The sequence below is a fragment of the Heterocephalus glaber genome, unplaced genomic scaffold (assembly GCF_053883595.1).
Source record: "Heterocephalus glaber isolate CG9 unplaced genomic scaffold, H.glaber_assembly_v1.0 deba00001504, whole genome shotgun sequence".
Classification (NCBI taxonomy): Eukaryota; Metazoa; Chordata; class Mammalia; order Rodentia; family Bathyergidae; genus Heterocephalus; species Heterocephalus glaber.
The window spans coordinates 18,674,523-18,691,168 of record NW_028258324.1 but is presented as its reverse complement, the minus strand read 5'-3'; the positions used below and the strand labels follow the sequence as shown (position 1 = coordinate 18,691,168).

General features: G+C 36.9%; 1 protein-coding gene across 3 annotated transcripts in view; it reads left to right on the top strand.

The window, feature by feature from the left end:
- Xrn1 (5'-3' exoribonuclease 1) overlaps positions 1-16,646 on the top strand; it is a 111,000-nt gene that overhangs the window by 2,144 nt on the left and 92,210 nt on the right. For all 3 annotated transcript variants that reach the window (XM_004834376.4, XM_021252656.2, XM_087186281.1), the window contains exon 2: positions 16,309-16,541. In XM_004834376.4, the coding sequence (XP_004834433.1) occupies positions 16,309-16,541 (233 nt within the window). The remainder of the gene's footprint in view (positions 1-16,308; positions 16,542-16,646) is intronic.

Below are 16,646 nucleotides of genomic sequence, written 5' to 3'. Positions count from 1 at the left end.
CTCTTTTAGGAAGATATCTAGGAGAGAAATATATAGATCAAATACAATTTCTTGTTGTATTTTGAGGAATCTCCATACTGATTTCCATAATGGTTGCACTAGTTTACATCTCACCAGCAATAAAGAAAGGTTCCTTCCCCCATCCCTACCTGGGAGGCACCATTATTTGTTGTTGTCTCATTTCCTGATGATAGCCATTCTTTCTAAAGTAAAATGCTGTCTCAATGTTGTTTTAATTCATATTTGTCTAGTGGCCAGAGATGTTGAACATTTTTTCAAGTATTTGTTGGCCATTTGTATTTCTTCTTCTGAGAAGTGTCTGTTCATTTCAGTTGCCCATTTTTGGACTGGGTCTTCTATTTTGAAGTGTCTGATTTTTTTTTTAGGTTTATATATTTTAGATATTAGTACTCTGTCCAAGGAATAACTGGTGAAATTTTTTTCCCATTCTGTACGTCTATTGGTTGCTTCCTTTGCTGTGCAGAAGCCTTTTAATTTGATGTAGTCCCATTTGTTGATTCTTGGTGTTATCTCTTGTGCAATTAGGGTTCTGTTCACAAATTCCTTGCCTAGTCCTATGTCTTCAAGAGTTTTATCAATTTGTCTTCAAGCATGAAGTGTTTCTTTCTTTTTGGGGGGTGGGTGGGTACGGGGGTCGAGCTCGAGTCCTTGTGCTTGCGAGGCAGGCAACAGAACCACTGAGCTAAGGGCTAGGGATTTAGCTCAGTGGTTTCGCTGCCTGCTGCGCAAGCGCAAGGACCCAAGTTCATTCCCCGGTACCAAAAAAAAAAAAAAAACCACTGAGCTAAATCCCCAGCCCCATGTTTCTCTTTTAATATTAAATCTTTGTTCCATTTTGATTTTAGTTTGGTACATGGTAAGAGATATGGGTCTAGATTCAATCTTCTGCATGTGTATAGCCAATTTTCCCAGCACCGTTTGTAAAACAAGGTATCTTTCCTCCCAAACAAGTTTATTGCCCCCTCAAGGATCAGCTAGCTAAATGTTCTTGGAGTTGCTTCTGCATCTTCTGTTGTGTTGCACAGATCCACATATATGTGTTTTTCTCAGTATCGTAGTGTTTTTATCACTATCTTTGTAGTACAACTTGAAGTCCGGAATACTGATTTCTCCTGCCTTGCTCTTGTTGCTCAGGATTGATTTTTGTAATTCTAGGTCTCTTCTGGTTTCATATGGACTTTAGAGTAGTTTTCTCTACTTCTGTGAGGAATGCTGTTGATAATTTGGTTGGGATTACATTAAATCTGTGTAACAGTTTTGGAAGTGTGGCCATTTTGAGTATATTGGTTCTGCCTGTCCAGGAACAGGCCATATATTTCCATTTTCTGATGTCCTCTTCGATCACCTTTTTCAGAATGCTATAGTTCTTATTGTACAGATCTTTAACTTCCTTAGTTAGGTTGCTTCTTATGTATTTAGTTTTTCTTGATGCTATTGTTAAAGATACTGGTTCCCTAATTTCTTTCTCAGTGAGTTTATTATTGGTGTACAGGAACACTATTGATTTTTGTGTTGACTTTGTATCCTGCTACACTACTGAATTTAGTTATTAATTCTAGGAGCTTTTGGTGGAATATTTTGGGTGTTCTATGTAGAGCATTATGTCATCTGAAAATAATGATAATTTGACTTCTTCCTTTCCTATACATATTCCTTTTATTTCTTCTCTCTTTTTTTTTTTTTTTTTTGGTACCGGGGATCGAACTTGGGACCTTGCACTTGTGAGGCCGGCGGCAAAACCACTGAACTAAATCCCTGGCCCATATTTCTTCTCTTTTCTGATTGTTCTGGCTACTGTTTTGAGAACTATATTGAACAGTAGTGCTGATAGTGGACATCCTTGTCTTGTGCATGATTTTAGAGGGAAACTTTCAGGTTTTCCCCATTTTGTATGATGTTGGCAGTAAGTTTCTCATAAATGACTTTTTATCAAAGTTATATAAGGTCCTTCTATGCCTAACATTTTCTTTAGAGTTTTTGTCACAAATGGATTGGATTTTGTCAAAGGTTTTTTTCTGTGTCTATTGAAATGATCGTATGATTTTTGTTCTTGCTTCCACTTATGTAATGTGTTACATTTACTGATTTGTATATGTTGAACCATCCCTAATCCCTGGGATTCAGCCTGCTTGGTCACGAGTATGAATTTTTTTTTTTTTTTTTTGTACTGAGGATTGAACTCCGGACCTTGTGCTTGTGAGGCAGGTGGCAGCACCACTGAGCTAAATCCCCGGCCCCTGACCTTTTTGATGATTTGTTGCATCCTGTTTGCCAGTATCTTGTTGAAGACTTTTCATCTGTGTTCATTCAGGAGATTGCCCTATAGTTCTCTTTTATCATTTGGATCCTCTTCTGGTTTTGGGATCAGGGTAATACCAGCTTCCAGGAATGACTGGGAATATTCCTTCCCTTTTGATTTCATTAAGCAGTTTGAGAAGTATTAGTGTTAGAGCTTCTGAAAGTTCTTATAGAATTTGGGAGTGAATCCACTGCCACCTGAGCTTTTCTTATTTGGAAGTATTTTCATTACTTCTTCAATGTCATTGCCTATTATTGGATTATTCAGGGTTTTTATGTCTTCTTGGTTCAGCTTTGCTAGTCCATATATATCTCAGAATCTATCCATTTCTCCTGCATTCTCCATTTTATTAGTGTACAGGTTCTCAAAGTAGTTTTTTTTTTTTCAAAGTAGTTTTAATAGTCTAGGTTTTGTGATTTCATTGTTTTGGTTTTTATTTTTTAATTTTTTAATTTTTTTCAGTACCAGGGATCAAACTCGGGTCCTTCTGCTCGCAAGGCAGGTGGTGGAACCACTGAGCTAAATCCTCGGCCCTGTTTTTGGCTTTTTTGGGACAAGATCTTGCTGTGTAGTTCAGGCTGGCTCTGAACTCCCTATGTAGCCCAGGCTGGCCTCCAATTCACAGCGATCATCCTGTCTCAGCCTCCAAAGTGCTGGGATCACAGACGTGCATCACTACGTCCAGCTCTCCTGTTTTCATTTCTAATTGCATTGATTTTGGTTTTTTCTGTCCTTTTTTGGGTTTTTCCACCCCTTTTGGTAATGCTGGCTAAGGGTTTGTCTATTTTATTTATTATTTCAAAGAATCCGCCTTTTTTTGTGTTTTTGTTGTTGTTGTTTTTGTAATACTGGGGATCCATCTCAGGACCTTGCACTTGTGAGGCAGGCGCGGCACCACGGAGCTAAATCCCCGATCCAAACTCTGCTCTTTCATTGCTTCTTTGTATTTTTTTAGTCTCAATTTCATTAATTTCTGCTCTGATTTTTTTTTTTTTTGATACTGGGGATCGAACTCAGATCTTTGCACAGCAGGCGGCAAAACCACTGAGCTAAATCCCCAGCCCCTGATTTTTTTTTTTTTGGTAAGGGGGATCAAACTCAGGACCTTGTGCTTGCAGGGCAGGCGGCAGAACCACTGAGCTAAATCCCCAGCCCAGTAATTGATTTCTGAAAGCATTCCTATCTTCTAATTCTGATGTTCTGTCCTCAGGTTGGTCACTTCTACTACTTATATGTCAATATGATGATTAATTTCCTGGATTTCTGTTTGGAAGCATTTCATGGGCTCTAGTTCTTTGCTAAACTGGTCATTTGTGTTTTGTATCTTTTTTCTTTTTATTATTATTTTTTTTGAGATAGTGTCTCACCATGTTGTTCAGGCAGGCCTTGAACTCATTATATAGCATAGGTTGGTCTCAGCATCCTAAGCGCTAGGATTGCACCGGTGTGCCACCATACTTCACTAATGTTTTGTATCATTTCGTTTAACTCATCTAGCTTTTTAATGTCTTGTGTAAGATCTCTGATTGCTTTGTTCATTACCTCCATTATCTTATTAGTTATATTTTCTGTGAGCCTGCCAAGCACCTCCTTGATCTATTTTTTATTAGTGCATATTTGCCATACAATGATCACATTCATCATAGGAAATTTGTACATAGTGTGTCTTAATTCTTTTTTTTCCCATTCCTTTCCTTTCCACCCTTCTTCCCCTCCCCATTTACAAAAGTTCTGTTTCCATTTTTCCCTTTCCAGTCTCTTTTTTTAATCCCTTTTCCTTTCCTTCTCTTCCCCCTCCCTCATTCCCCTTCCCATCTGAACATGTTCTTCCTACTTCCCAATATCTATCCTCCTTTTTGTTCCTTATTTACCCTTTAGGTCTCTCACACAAGAGAAACAATGCAATAATTAAACTTGTGTGTTTGATTTATTTCACTTAACATTATGGTCTGGAAGTGCATCCATTTACCTAGAAATGACTCAAATTTATTCGTCTTTATGGCAGAGTAGTACTTCGTTGTATATAAATACCACATTTTCTTTATCCATTCATCTTTTGATGGGCATATGGGCTGTTTTCAAGATTTAGTTATTATAAATTGTACTGCTGTAAACATAGGTATGCATATGTCATTGTGCCATGATGCTTTTAACTCTTTGAGAAAGATACCAAGAAGGGGCACAGTTGCCTCAAATGGAACCTTTAGTTTTAGTTTTTTGAGACATCTCTATACTGATTTCCATAGTGATTGTACCAATTTTCTCTTCCACCAACAATGGAGAAGGATTCCTTTTTCCCCACAGCCTCACCAGCATTTGTTACTGGTTGGTGTCTTGATGATCACCATTTTTTCTGTACTAAGATGGAATCTCAGTGTTGTTTTAATTTGCATTTCTCGAATGACCAGTGATATATTTTGTCATATATAGTGGTATTTTAGTTCACGAGTGCTTTTGTTTGCAAACAGTTTGGTTCATAAGCAGAAGCATTTGGCAAAATTTTGCCAAACTCTGCATCAGGTGACCAACACAACTGCAGCCATCTTTTTTGCATGAACACTACTGTGGCCATCTTTTCCAGAATTGTGGAATGAATTAAGTGTGTGAACCAAGGTACCACTGTATTTATTTGCTGTTTATACTTCTTCGTCTGAGAAGAGGGTATTCAAGGTTTTTATATATTCTAGATTTTAGTACTTTGTCTGAGGAGTAGCTAGTAAAATTTTTTTTCCCATTCTGTGGGTTGTCTCTTCACTCTATTGGTGGTGTCTTTCATTGTGTAAAAGATTTTAATTTGATCCAAGTTGTTGATTCTTTGTAGTATTTCTTGTGTGATTGGGGTTTTGGTCATAAAGTCTTTGCCTATACGTATGTCTTCAAGAGTTTTACCTATCCTATCTTCTGGCAGATTAAGTGCTTCTTTTTATATTTAGGTCTTTGCTCCACTTCAATTTTAGTTTAGTGCATGATGAGAAATATGGGTCTAGGGTCAATCTTCAGCAAGTGGAAACCCAGTTTTCCCAACACCATTTATTAAATAGCTATCTTTCTTCCAGTGAAAGTATTTAGAACCTTTCTCAAAGATAAGGTAGCTGAGTGTCCTTGGAGTTGTTTCTGCATCTTCTATTCTGTTTCATTGATCCTTGGGTTTATTTTTTTGCCAGTACCATGTTTTGTTTTGTTTTTTAAATCACAGTAGCTTTGTAGTATAACTCCAAATTGGGGAATGTGATGCCTCCTCCCTTGCCTTTGTTGCCCATAATTTCTTTTGCTATTCTAGACCTCTTTTAATTCCATATGAATTTTAGGATTGTTTTCTCTAGTTCTGTGAAGTACGCTATTGGTATTTTGATTGGGATTGCATTAAATCTGTATAAAAGTTTTGAAAGTATGGTCATTTTGACTATATTGGTTCTGCTTATGTAAGAAAAGGGCATGCCTTTCCATTTTCTTATATCCTCTTTGATCCCCTTTTTCAAGGTGTTGTTTCCCTGATTTCTCTGTGAGTTTAATATTTTTGTAAAGGAATAATAATGAGGGGCCGGGGATTTAGCTCAGTGGTTTCACCGCCTGCTACGCAAGAGCAAAGACCCGAGTTCGATCCCTGGTACCAAAAAAAAAAAAAAAAAAAAAAAGGAATGATAATGATTTTTGAGTGCTGATTTTGTCATCACTACCAAACTTGGTATTGATTCTAGAAGTCTTTTGATAGAGTTTTAGGTGTCTTCATTATAGAGTATCATGTCATCAGCAAATAATGATAATTTAACTCATTCCTTTTCTGTCTTTATTCCTTTTATTTCCTTCTCTTGTCTAATTGCTCTGGCTGCTGTTTGCAGAACTGTATTGAACAAGAGTGGTGACAGTGGACATCCTTCTCTTGTTCCTGATTTTAGAGTGAATGCTTTCAGTTTTTGACCATTCAGTATGATGTTGGCTGTTGGTTTGTCATGGATGGCTTTTATCAGGTTGGGATAAAGACCTTCTATTCCAATTTTCTTTAGGACTTTTATATGACTGGGTGTTGGACTTTGTCAGATGCTTTTTCTGTGTCTATTGAGATGATTATATGGTATTTGACCTTGGTTCTGTTAATTAAGTATATTACATTTATTGATTTGTGTATGTTGAACCATCCCGGCATCCCTGGGATGAATCCTTCCTGGTCATGGTGTATAACCTTCTTGATAATTTGCTGCATTCTGTTTGCCAGTATGGGGTTTTTTTTATTTATTAAGTTTATTGGTACATTGTAAGTATACATTATGATCACATTCTTCATTGGGAATTTGTACTTGTACATGATATATCTTGATTCTGGTTTCTTCCCACTCCGCTTTCCTCCTTTCCTCCCTCCACCCCTCTCTATTAACAAAAGCTTTGTTTCAGATTTTTTCCTTGTTTTCTCATATTTTTTTCTTTCCCTTCTTTCCTTTCCCCCACCCCACCTCCCTACTTCCCCTTCCCCTTTGGACCTTTTCTTCCTATTTCACATTATCTATTATACATTTTGGTCCTCGTTTACACTTTCAGTTTCTCATACCAGAGAAACTTGGTATTTATTTATACATGTGTGTCCTATTTATTTCACTTAAGAGTATGGCCTCAGTGTTGTTTGCCAACATCTTATTGAGGATTTTTACATCTGTGTTCATACAAAAGATTGGCATATAGTTCTCTTTTTCGGTTGGCCCCTTCTCTGGTTTTGGTATCAGGGTAATGCTTGCTTCCAAGAATGAGTTTGGCAGTATTGCTTCCCATTCAGTTTCAATAAAGATTTTGAAAAGTAGTGGCATTAAATCTTCATTAAAGTTCTTGTAAAATTTAGCAGTGAATCTGTCCAGACCTGGGCTTTTCATTGTTGGTAGTATTTTTTATTACTTCATTGATTTCATTTGACTGATACTGGATTATTTAGAATTTTTATGTCTTCTTGATTCAGTTTTGGTAATTCATATGTATTAATGAATCTGTCCATTTCTTCTGTGTTTTACATCTGTATTTATGTTGAATTTCTGGAATCATGACTATTATATGCCTTGGTGTGGTTTTGCTTTGTTTTGTTTTCCTGATCATGGCTATTGGGTTCTATATGCCTCCCTTGTCTTTATGTCAAATTCTTTTTCCATACTTAGAAAGTTTTCTGCTATTACATGAACAAGTTTTTTTATGTCCTTTGTGCTATCTTCTGATTTTTCATTGATTCCCATTAATCTTATATTATTCCTCTTTGCATCATCTAATAGCTGTTGGATTGCTTTTTCGTGATCCTTTCCTATTTTAAAGAGTCTTTCCTTTGATGATCGCCAACCACAATCCTGTCTTCTGGATCTGACATTCTATCTTCACATTAGTTGATTCTGCTATGTATACTTTCAGTAGAATTTTTAATCTTCTGAATATCAGTTTGAATCTGTTTTATGACATACAATTCTTTTCTCTGTTGGGCATTCATGGTTTCCTTGTCTTTCCTAAGCTCCTCTATTTTTTTTATCTGTATCTACTCTACTTTTACTAACCATTTCCTTCATTATGGCTATCATCTCTTTATTTATCTGTGTAATTATTTATGTTTTGGTTTTGTCAAAAGAGTTATTCATCTCTTTAGGTACTTCTACTGCTACCATTTCAGAAAGTTCACCTCACTGCCCCCTGGATTTGCCTTGGACAAGTTGGGAGTATTGGGTTGCATCTTGCTTCTGTGTTTTCTCATTTTCTATTTTTGTTGTTGTTGAATTGTTTTCTGCATTGAGGCTTGTAAACTATATTTGGTAGGTAGCTTTATTACTAGTATCTGTATCTCCTAAGGAAATGACTACTTTTCAATGATGTCTTCTAGGTGTAGCTGGCTTTTGACCTTTGAGTCTGTCCTGCCTCCTCTGTTTATTAGGGATGAAAGGTTGAAGCCTGTTTGGGCTAGCACCCAGTTCTTTGATACTGGTCTGTAGTATTGTTTATGACCCGTAGACAGTCTAGGTATTGGCATACAAGGAAGATCAGTTGATCACAACTGTCACTTTAGCTAAAGGTTTACAATCAGCAGTAACAATAGCAATAAACAGACTGGAAAATGACAAACTGTGATGACGAATAATTTGCCATCTTTAACCCTAGGTACAAGATTTATAGTTATATAACAAAATATAAGACAAATTAGAAAATTATATACCGTAAATATTCACTCAATAGAACAGTTTTACTCGAGGGGAAGAGAATTTAAAAGGAAGAGAAAAATAGAAAAATGAAAGAAAAAACACCAGAAGCAAGGCTGGAAGACAAAGGACAATTACCCAAGCCTCAGGACACTGATGAAGAAGATAAGAGGGAAGGAAAGGAGAAAACAAAACCAAGAACAAAACAAAAACTAAAAACATTGTTCACACTCACACACAAAAAAATAGAAACAATCAGGGCCGGGGATTTAGCTCAGTGGTTCCAGCGCCTGCCTCGCAAGCGCAAGGTCCTGAGTTCGATCCCTGGTACCAAAAAAAAAAAAATAGAAACAATCAAAAGAAAAACAAATTTTTTTTTAAACAGACCAATAGCAAAGAAAAAAAAGAGAACTTTCTCTATGATGTAAGTACAGGCCTGCACTTATCATCCGGGGTCTACAGTTCTGTGGCTGTGTCCAGTTCAAGGTTTGGCTACTCTCACTGGTAGACACAGAAGGCAATCAGATCTCAGATCCCACGGTGGATAATCCCAGCAAGTGGGCAGTAGAGATTCAGGCTGAACCTGGCCTCTGGTCATGGGTTTGGGGCCTGAGTCATTTAGTTTATAACACTCTGGATGTCTCTTGCCAGCCTGACCATGGGCATCTCTTGTGAATATCCCTCACCTAGTCCCTGTTGGAATTTAACTCTGGAAACGCTGAGATGAAGTCATCCTATAACTGCTATGAGTGTCAGGTTCAGTTGGTCCCTCCCTAAAATGGCATATGACCAGGCATTCTCTCCAGGGTATATGGCAAACACATGGGCAGGAGTCACTCATCAGCTACTGTGATGCACAGCATCTACTGCTCCATTCCACTGGTGCATTTCTCTCTGAATGCCTGTGGAGTTGCTTACTTCTTGGTGTCTGTATAAATTCAATCTTCCTTTCTCTCCCCATGAGCTGCAGAGCTGAGGAAAAAAGTACAAATTGCTCCTTCCTTGTTCTGCATTGTGGTCTGACTTCAGTTTCTTTGTGCTCCAATTTTCCCTTCAGATTCTTTCTGGGTCCCAGGGATCCACCTCCTTCCTTCTCTTCCCCAAGTTGTTATTTTCCAGTGTCTTGATCTGAAAACCTCTATTAACTTTTCAAATAATTCAATGGCGTGGCTTTTGCTTTCCCTATCTGGATCACATGGATCAGATTTGGGAGTTTTGTTCCTTGTTTTCTCATGTTTCTATTGTGGGGTTTTGGGGGTGTTTTTTGTATCAGGGATTGAACTCAGGACCTTGTGCTTTCGAGGTAGGCAGCTAAATCCCTGGCCCACTATTGTTTTTTTGGGTTTTTTTTTGCTTAAATTCTTTTATTGGTACATTTTAGGTATACAATACGTTTACATTTATCATTGGGTGCTTGTACCTGTACATGATATATCTTGGTTCTTATTTTTTCCCCATTACATGTACGCCCTTCTCCCCTCCACCCTTCCCTATTTACATACTTCGTTTCCATTTGTTTTTTTTCTTTTCTCATAATTTTTCCTTTCCATTCTTCCCTTTCCCCATCTGCTCCCAACACCCCTACCCCTTTGGACCTTTTCCTATTTCAAAGTATCAATTATTAGTTATTAATCCTTTTAATCCTTATTTACACTCTCAGTTTCTCACACTAGAGAAACTATTCGGTATTTACACATGTGTGTCCTATTTATTTCACTTAAGAGTATGGCCTCAATCTGCATTGATTTAGCTATAAATGTCTCTAGTTTCTCTATTGTTTTTTAATTAATTTGTTTATTTAGCGTGTTTAAATATGTTGTCATGTATACTGTCAAGGCCTTGTTGCTAATATGGGGATCTCTCTTTATTTTTTCCCCCCGACAGGGTTTTGCTCTGTAGTTAACTCATTTTGAACTCACTATATAGCCCAAGCTGGCCTCAAACTCACGGCAGTCCTCTCATCTCAGCCTCTCAAGTGCTGGGATCACAGGCGTGCGCCACCACACCCGGCAAGAGATCTCTTTAGTCAGTCTTTTATTCAGTGATGCACTCAGGGCATGGCTAACTATAGTCTTTTGCCTCTGTCCTAGGATCCAACCACCTTTGTTAATTTGGGAGGAAAGGTTGCAATGTATTGGCCTAGCTCCCAGTTCTCTAGGAATGGAACACAATATTATTAATGTCACAAAGGTAATCGGGTATTGGCACATGAGAAAACCTATTAATAACAACAACTGTACAACCTTGTCAATATCAAGTAAATCAGCAACAGTAATATTGTCCAAGACAAAATGGATACATAAGAACCGTCAGTGTGGGCCAGGGATTTAGCTCAGTGGTTTCGCTCCCTGCTGTGCAAGCGCAAGGACCTGAGTTCGATCCCCGGAACCAAAAACAAAACAAAAATTAAAAAAACACCAGGGCCGGGGATTTAGCTCAGTGGTTCCACCGCCTGCCTCAAAAGCGCAGGGTTCCGAGTTCGATCCCCAGTACCAACAACAACAAAAAAAGAACCATCAATGTACCACCCTTAACCTTAGAAAAAGAATCTACAATCATAGTATACACCCTAAGATCAACCAAATATTGACATACAGCAAATATCTACTAAATACAGTAACTATACCTCCACTAATGATACAAATCAAGAGTAGTAACATAGAGTTAACTACATAAAGATTAATGGTTATAATATTAAAGATATGGGTATTGGAAATGGAAGAGTGTAAAAAGAAAAATTTGAAAAATTAAACAGTGGGAGAAAAGGAGGAAAGAAAAGTGAGATAAAGGATCTAGTATGGAGGATATTTATAGAAGTTGATAATGGTAACAGAAAAAAACCAAGAAAAAGAAGATAAAAGAAAAAATGGAGAAAAACAAATAACATGGAGAATTAAAATATAGAAAAAATCAAAAGGAAACAAGGAAGGGAAACAAGAAAATAGGAACAAGAGTGAAAGAAAGGGAAAGAAAAGAAAATGAGTCCAAAAACAGAAGAAATCAGTTTTTTCTCTGTATTTTTGATTGAGTGGTTTCCTTCTAGGATCTTGTTTTACAAACATGGAGAAAATGATTTATCATTTCATTTTGAAATTTTTGGATGATGAATATCTATTTCTTTGCTACTGTCTGTTTACTTCATGATTTGGGGCTTTTCCCATCCTAAAACTATCAAAATACTTTTGTGTGTGTGTGTGTGTGTGTTTGTGTGTGTGTGGTTTTGGGTGTTTGTTTGTTTTTTCCTGAGAAAGAGTCTTGCTCTGTAGTCTAGCTTGGACCATGAACTCAAAATATAACACAGACTGTCCTTGAACTTGTAGTAATCCTCTTGCCTCAGTCTCCTGAGTGCTGGGATTATAGGTATGCAGTACCACGCCCTCCCCCCCCATATATATATATATATATATATATATATTTTTTTTTTTTTTTTTTTTTTTTTTTTGGTACCAGGGATAGAACTCAGGACCTTGCACTTTCAAGGCAGGTGCCAGAACCACTGAGCTAAATCCCCAGCCCCTCTTACTTTAAAATTTTTAATCCTTCTCAGTTGTGTTGTTGTTTGAGATGGGATCTCGCTGTATTGCCCTGGCCATAGCCTTCATCTCCTGGGCTCAAGTGATCCTCCTACCTCAGCTTCGTAAGTAGCTGAAACTACTTGAGTATATACCACTGTGCCTGGCTCTTCTGGAATTTTGTTATAAGGTCACATGCAGTTTGTTTTCTAAATAGGTAGGTACCCCATCCCTTTCTTTGTCTGATTTGAAATGTTTCTTACATAATAAATATTCGTATACTCTTGGGCTGTTTGCTTCAAACTTTTATTATTTTTAATTCTTGAAGGGCATGTTTTCTCCATTATTCTTCTTGGCTATTATTGCATATTCTCCTAGAGCAGTGGTGGCGAACCTATGGCATGCATGCTGCAATGGGCAATTTGTATCATTGAAACCTCTAAAAAGTTCGCCATCACTGTTCTAGAGAAATTTAGGAATCTTTTCATAAAGTACTGCCTCCAAAAATACTTCAAGATTTTCATTGAGGTTTTTGGATTTCTTAAAACAAACTGTAAATCTTGAATGTAAATCTTGAATCTTTAAAAATCTCATGATCGCAACTGTCATTTCAGTTGAGGCTGTTACTCAGAACATTTAAAATGTTTTGCACGATGATTAGTACAATACTGTATAAGTGATTATTTTATAAATGTTTTTGCAGTGTTCACTGATTCAAAGGCCAAAAGTGGGGTTTTTTTCCATGAAGTTTATTGGTACATTTTAGGTATACATTATGATCACATTCATCATTGGGAATTTGTACCTGTACATGATATATCTTGGTTCTTGTTTTTGCCCCCTTCCTTCCTCTCCACCCTCCCTAGTTACAAAAACTTTTGTTTCTGTTTTTTCCTTTTCTCGTATTTTTTCCTTCCCTTCTTTCCTCACCCCCCTTACTTCCCCTTCCCTTTTGGACCTTTTCTTCCTATTTTACATTATCTATTATACATTTTGGTCCTCATTTACACTTTCAATTTCTCACAGCAGAGAAATTACTCTGTATTTACACATCTGTGTCCTATTTATTTCATTTGGGTATGTCCTCAAATGTGTATCCATTTAGCTGTAAATGTCTCTAGTTTATCATTCTTTATGGCTGAGTAGTACTCCATTTTTTTAAAAAAACTACATCCCAGAGATGGGGATGTAGCTCAGTGGCACCATGCCAGCCTGGCAAGTGCAAGGTCCTGAGTTCAATCCCCAGTACCGGGGGGAAAAAACCCCACACAGCTTCTTTATCCAGTTACCAGCTGATGGGCATTTGGGCTGTTTCTAAGATTTAGCTATTACAAACTGTGCCACTATAAACATGGGTGCACATATATTGCTGTGGTATGATGATCTTCATTCTTTTGGGAAGATACCCAGCAGGAGAATAGCTGAGTCAAATGGAGCATCTAATCCTAGTTCTTTGAGGAATCTCCATAGTGGTTGCACCAGTCTGCACTCCCACCAACAGTGGAAAAGTGTTCCTTTCTCCCCACAGCCCTGCCAGCATTTGTTGTTGGTTGATTTCTTGATAGCAGCCATGAAAGGTTAAAAGTTTTCACCCTCACAACTAAAAGGCATGCCATTTTTTCAAAAATAGAAAAATGTACAAGATATGATTGAAAACTAATGAAATCTTTTTGGTTTTATTTCATTAGTACGTGTTTGCAGTACATAATGTTTATGTTCCTTGTGTGGAGTTGGTAATATACATAACACATCTTAATTTATTTTTCATCCCTACCCCTCTCCTTCCTCCTCTTTTTCCCTCCTCCCTCCATCTCTTGAGCATCTTCTCATTTCAAAAAAGATCTATCTCTTGGGCCAGGGATTTAGCTCAGTGGTTTCGCCGCCTGCTGCACAAGCGCAAGGACCTGAGTTGAATCCCCGGTACCCCCCCCCCAAAAAAAATCTATCTCCCTGCTTTCTATTATCTATCCTTTATTTTGCTCTTTATTATAATTTGGGTTTCTCAAATAAGAGAAACCATACCATATTCAAGCTTGTGTGTCTGACTTATTTCATTAACATTAACATTATGGTCTCAAGGTGCATCGATTTTCCTAAAAATGAATCAAGTTTATCTTTCTTCTTAAGTTTTTTTTTTTTTTTTTTTTTTTTTTTTTTTTTTGGTACCAGGGATCAAGACCTTGCACTTGCAAGGCGGGCTGGGGAACCACTGAGCTAAATCCCTGGCAAGTTTATCTTTTTCATGGCAGAGTAGTACTCCATTATGAATAAATACTACATTTTCTTTATTCATTCATCTGTTGATGGACATCTTCCAAGATTTAGCTATTATGAATTGTGCTGCCAGAAACAAGGGTATGTATGTATCATTGTAATATGATGTCTTTATTTCAGGAAGATACCCAGAAGGGGAATAGCTGGGTCAAATGCAATTTCTAGTTTTAGTTTTTTGAGAAATCTCCATAAGAAAGCTAGTTTTTAAATTTAAACTATTCTAGTAAAAGACTCATTACCATAAATCCTCCCTTAAAGTACTGTCCCTCACTTCAGACATACTTTCTTGCCAGTTTGTGAAGCAGTTCTGGAGTCCTCCTTCATGAGTGTTGATAATTGTGCTTGGGGCCCGGGATTTAGCTCAGTGGTTCCACCGCCTGCCTCGAAAGCTCAAGGACCCGAGTTCGATCTCCGGTACCAAAAAAAAAAAAAAAGATAATTGTGTGGCTTCCACATCATGAATTGATTCAAAACATTTACCTTTCATGGTCATTCTGAGTTTGGGGGAGAGCCAGAAGTCTCACAGCACCAGATCCAGTGAATAAGGTAGAGGAGGACACACTGTAATATTTTTATTTGAAGAAATGTTCGTAACAGTTTGATCAACAAGGGATGATCAAACAATATGGTTAATGTTTTAGTTTAAAAAAATTATTGCAAGATACACTGCAACTAATACCCCTCAAAATGCCCAAAATATTCCCCTTTACTTAGAATACACTTATCCCATCATTCTTAACAATGTATCTTTTACTGTAATAAAATTTTTTAACTTAGACAATAACTGTATTTTTTTATCACCCTTTGTATTGTTACTTGTATAGTTTTAAAACTTGAATTTCTGTTTCAGAAGTAGTTTTCACTATGTTTATATAAGGATTGGCCATTATGCTTTTATTATTGAAAAGTCAAATTACTTTTTTTTTTTTTTTTGAGACAGGTTCTTTCTATGTAGTCCAGCCTGGACTTAAACTTGTAATCTTTCTCCCTCAGCCTCCCAAGTGCTGGGATTACAGACACGTTCTATACCATGCCCAGCTAGTAATTTTCTTCAACATGTGAAGCAGACTCTACTCTAAAATTCTTTGATTACACTGTATAATGTAACATTTAATTGCATCCATTTCAGTTCTCTCTTTGTGTATTTGTTTTGATAGTGTTCCCCTTACTTGCTTACAAACATTTAAATATAAAAAAGTAAACAAGACCCAGAGCCATTAAGGTTTTTTGGGGGTTTTTTGGTACTGGGGATCGAACTCCGAACCTTGCACTTGCAAGGCAGGCGGCAGCACCACTGAGATAAATCCCTGGCCCCTATTGAGGTCTTTTTATAATAGTAGATGCCTGCTAGTTGAAGTTTAGAAATTAATCCAAATTTCACATACAGCATTTAACATTCCCTAAATTTCTTGGCATAATCTTAAGATTTTTTTTTTTGTACTCAGGATTGAACTTGGGACCTTGTGCTTGCTAGGCAGGCAGCAGAACCACTGAGCTAAATCACCAGCCTGGCATAACCTAAGATTTTAAGAAAATGTAACAAAAATAATGTAATCAAATCAGGTGACTCTTTGGGTAATGAAACCAAATATACAATAAGGCTTTAAACCATTTTTAAAACCTTATAATGAACACTTACGCTCAACCTTTTGATATAAATGGGCATTGTGTTATGCATTTATAGAGGGAACTGAGGCTTTAAGTTAATACCTAGTAGTAGAAAGGGAGGAAACTAATGTTTTGAGTGCCAAATGAACCAAGCACTTTATTTGGTGTTTTTCTGAAGTACCTTATTTTGTATAAGTAGATCATTTCCTGACAGTAAATTTGATCAAGCTACTGGAGCATTATGTAACTAAACATAATATGTCTTCATATTACCCATTTTGCATTTTTTGTTTATTATCTTCATTCAATTGTTTGTTCACTCCATTTTTTTAAATAATCAGAATGACTAACATTTTGTTTTTTATCATTGAATAATCACTTTCTACAGAAGCTAATCCATGGTTATGATTAATGATCTTGAGCTTATGTCTTTGTTTTTTAGATTCCTGAATTTGACAACTTGTACCTGGATATGAATGGAATTATACATCAGTGCTCTCATCCTAATGATGATGATGTCCACTTTAGAATTTCAGATGACAAAATCTTTACTGACATTTTTCACTACTTGGAGGTGTTGTTTCGCATTATTAAACCTAGGAAAGTGTTCTTTATGGCTGTTGATGGTGTAGCTCCTCGAGCAAAAATGAATCAACAGCGTGGGAGGCGTTTTAGGTAAAACATTTAAAGACAACGTAACAACATATCTTCTGGTCATGTTTATTTTCTGTTTAAATTCCCCTAAAAATGGAAATATCTCCTACTCATAATGTTATATTT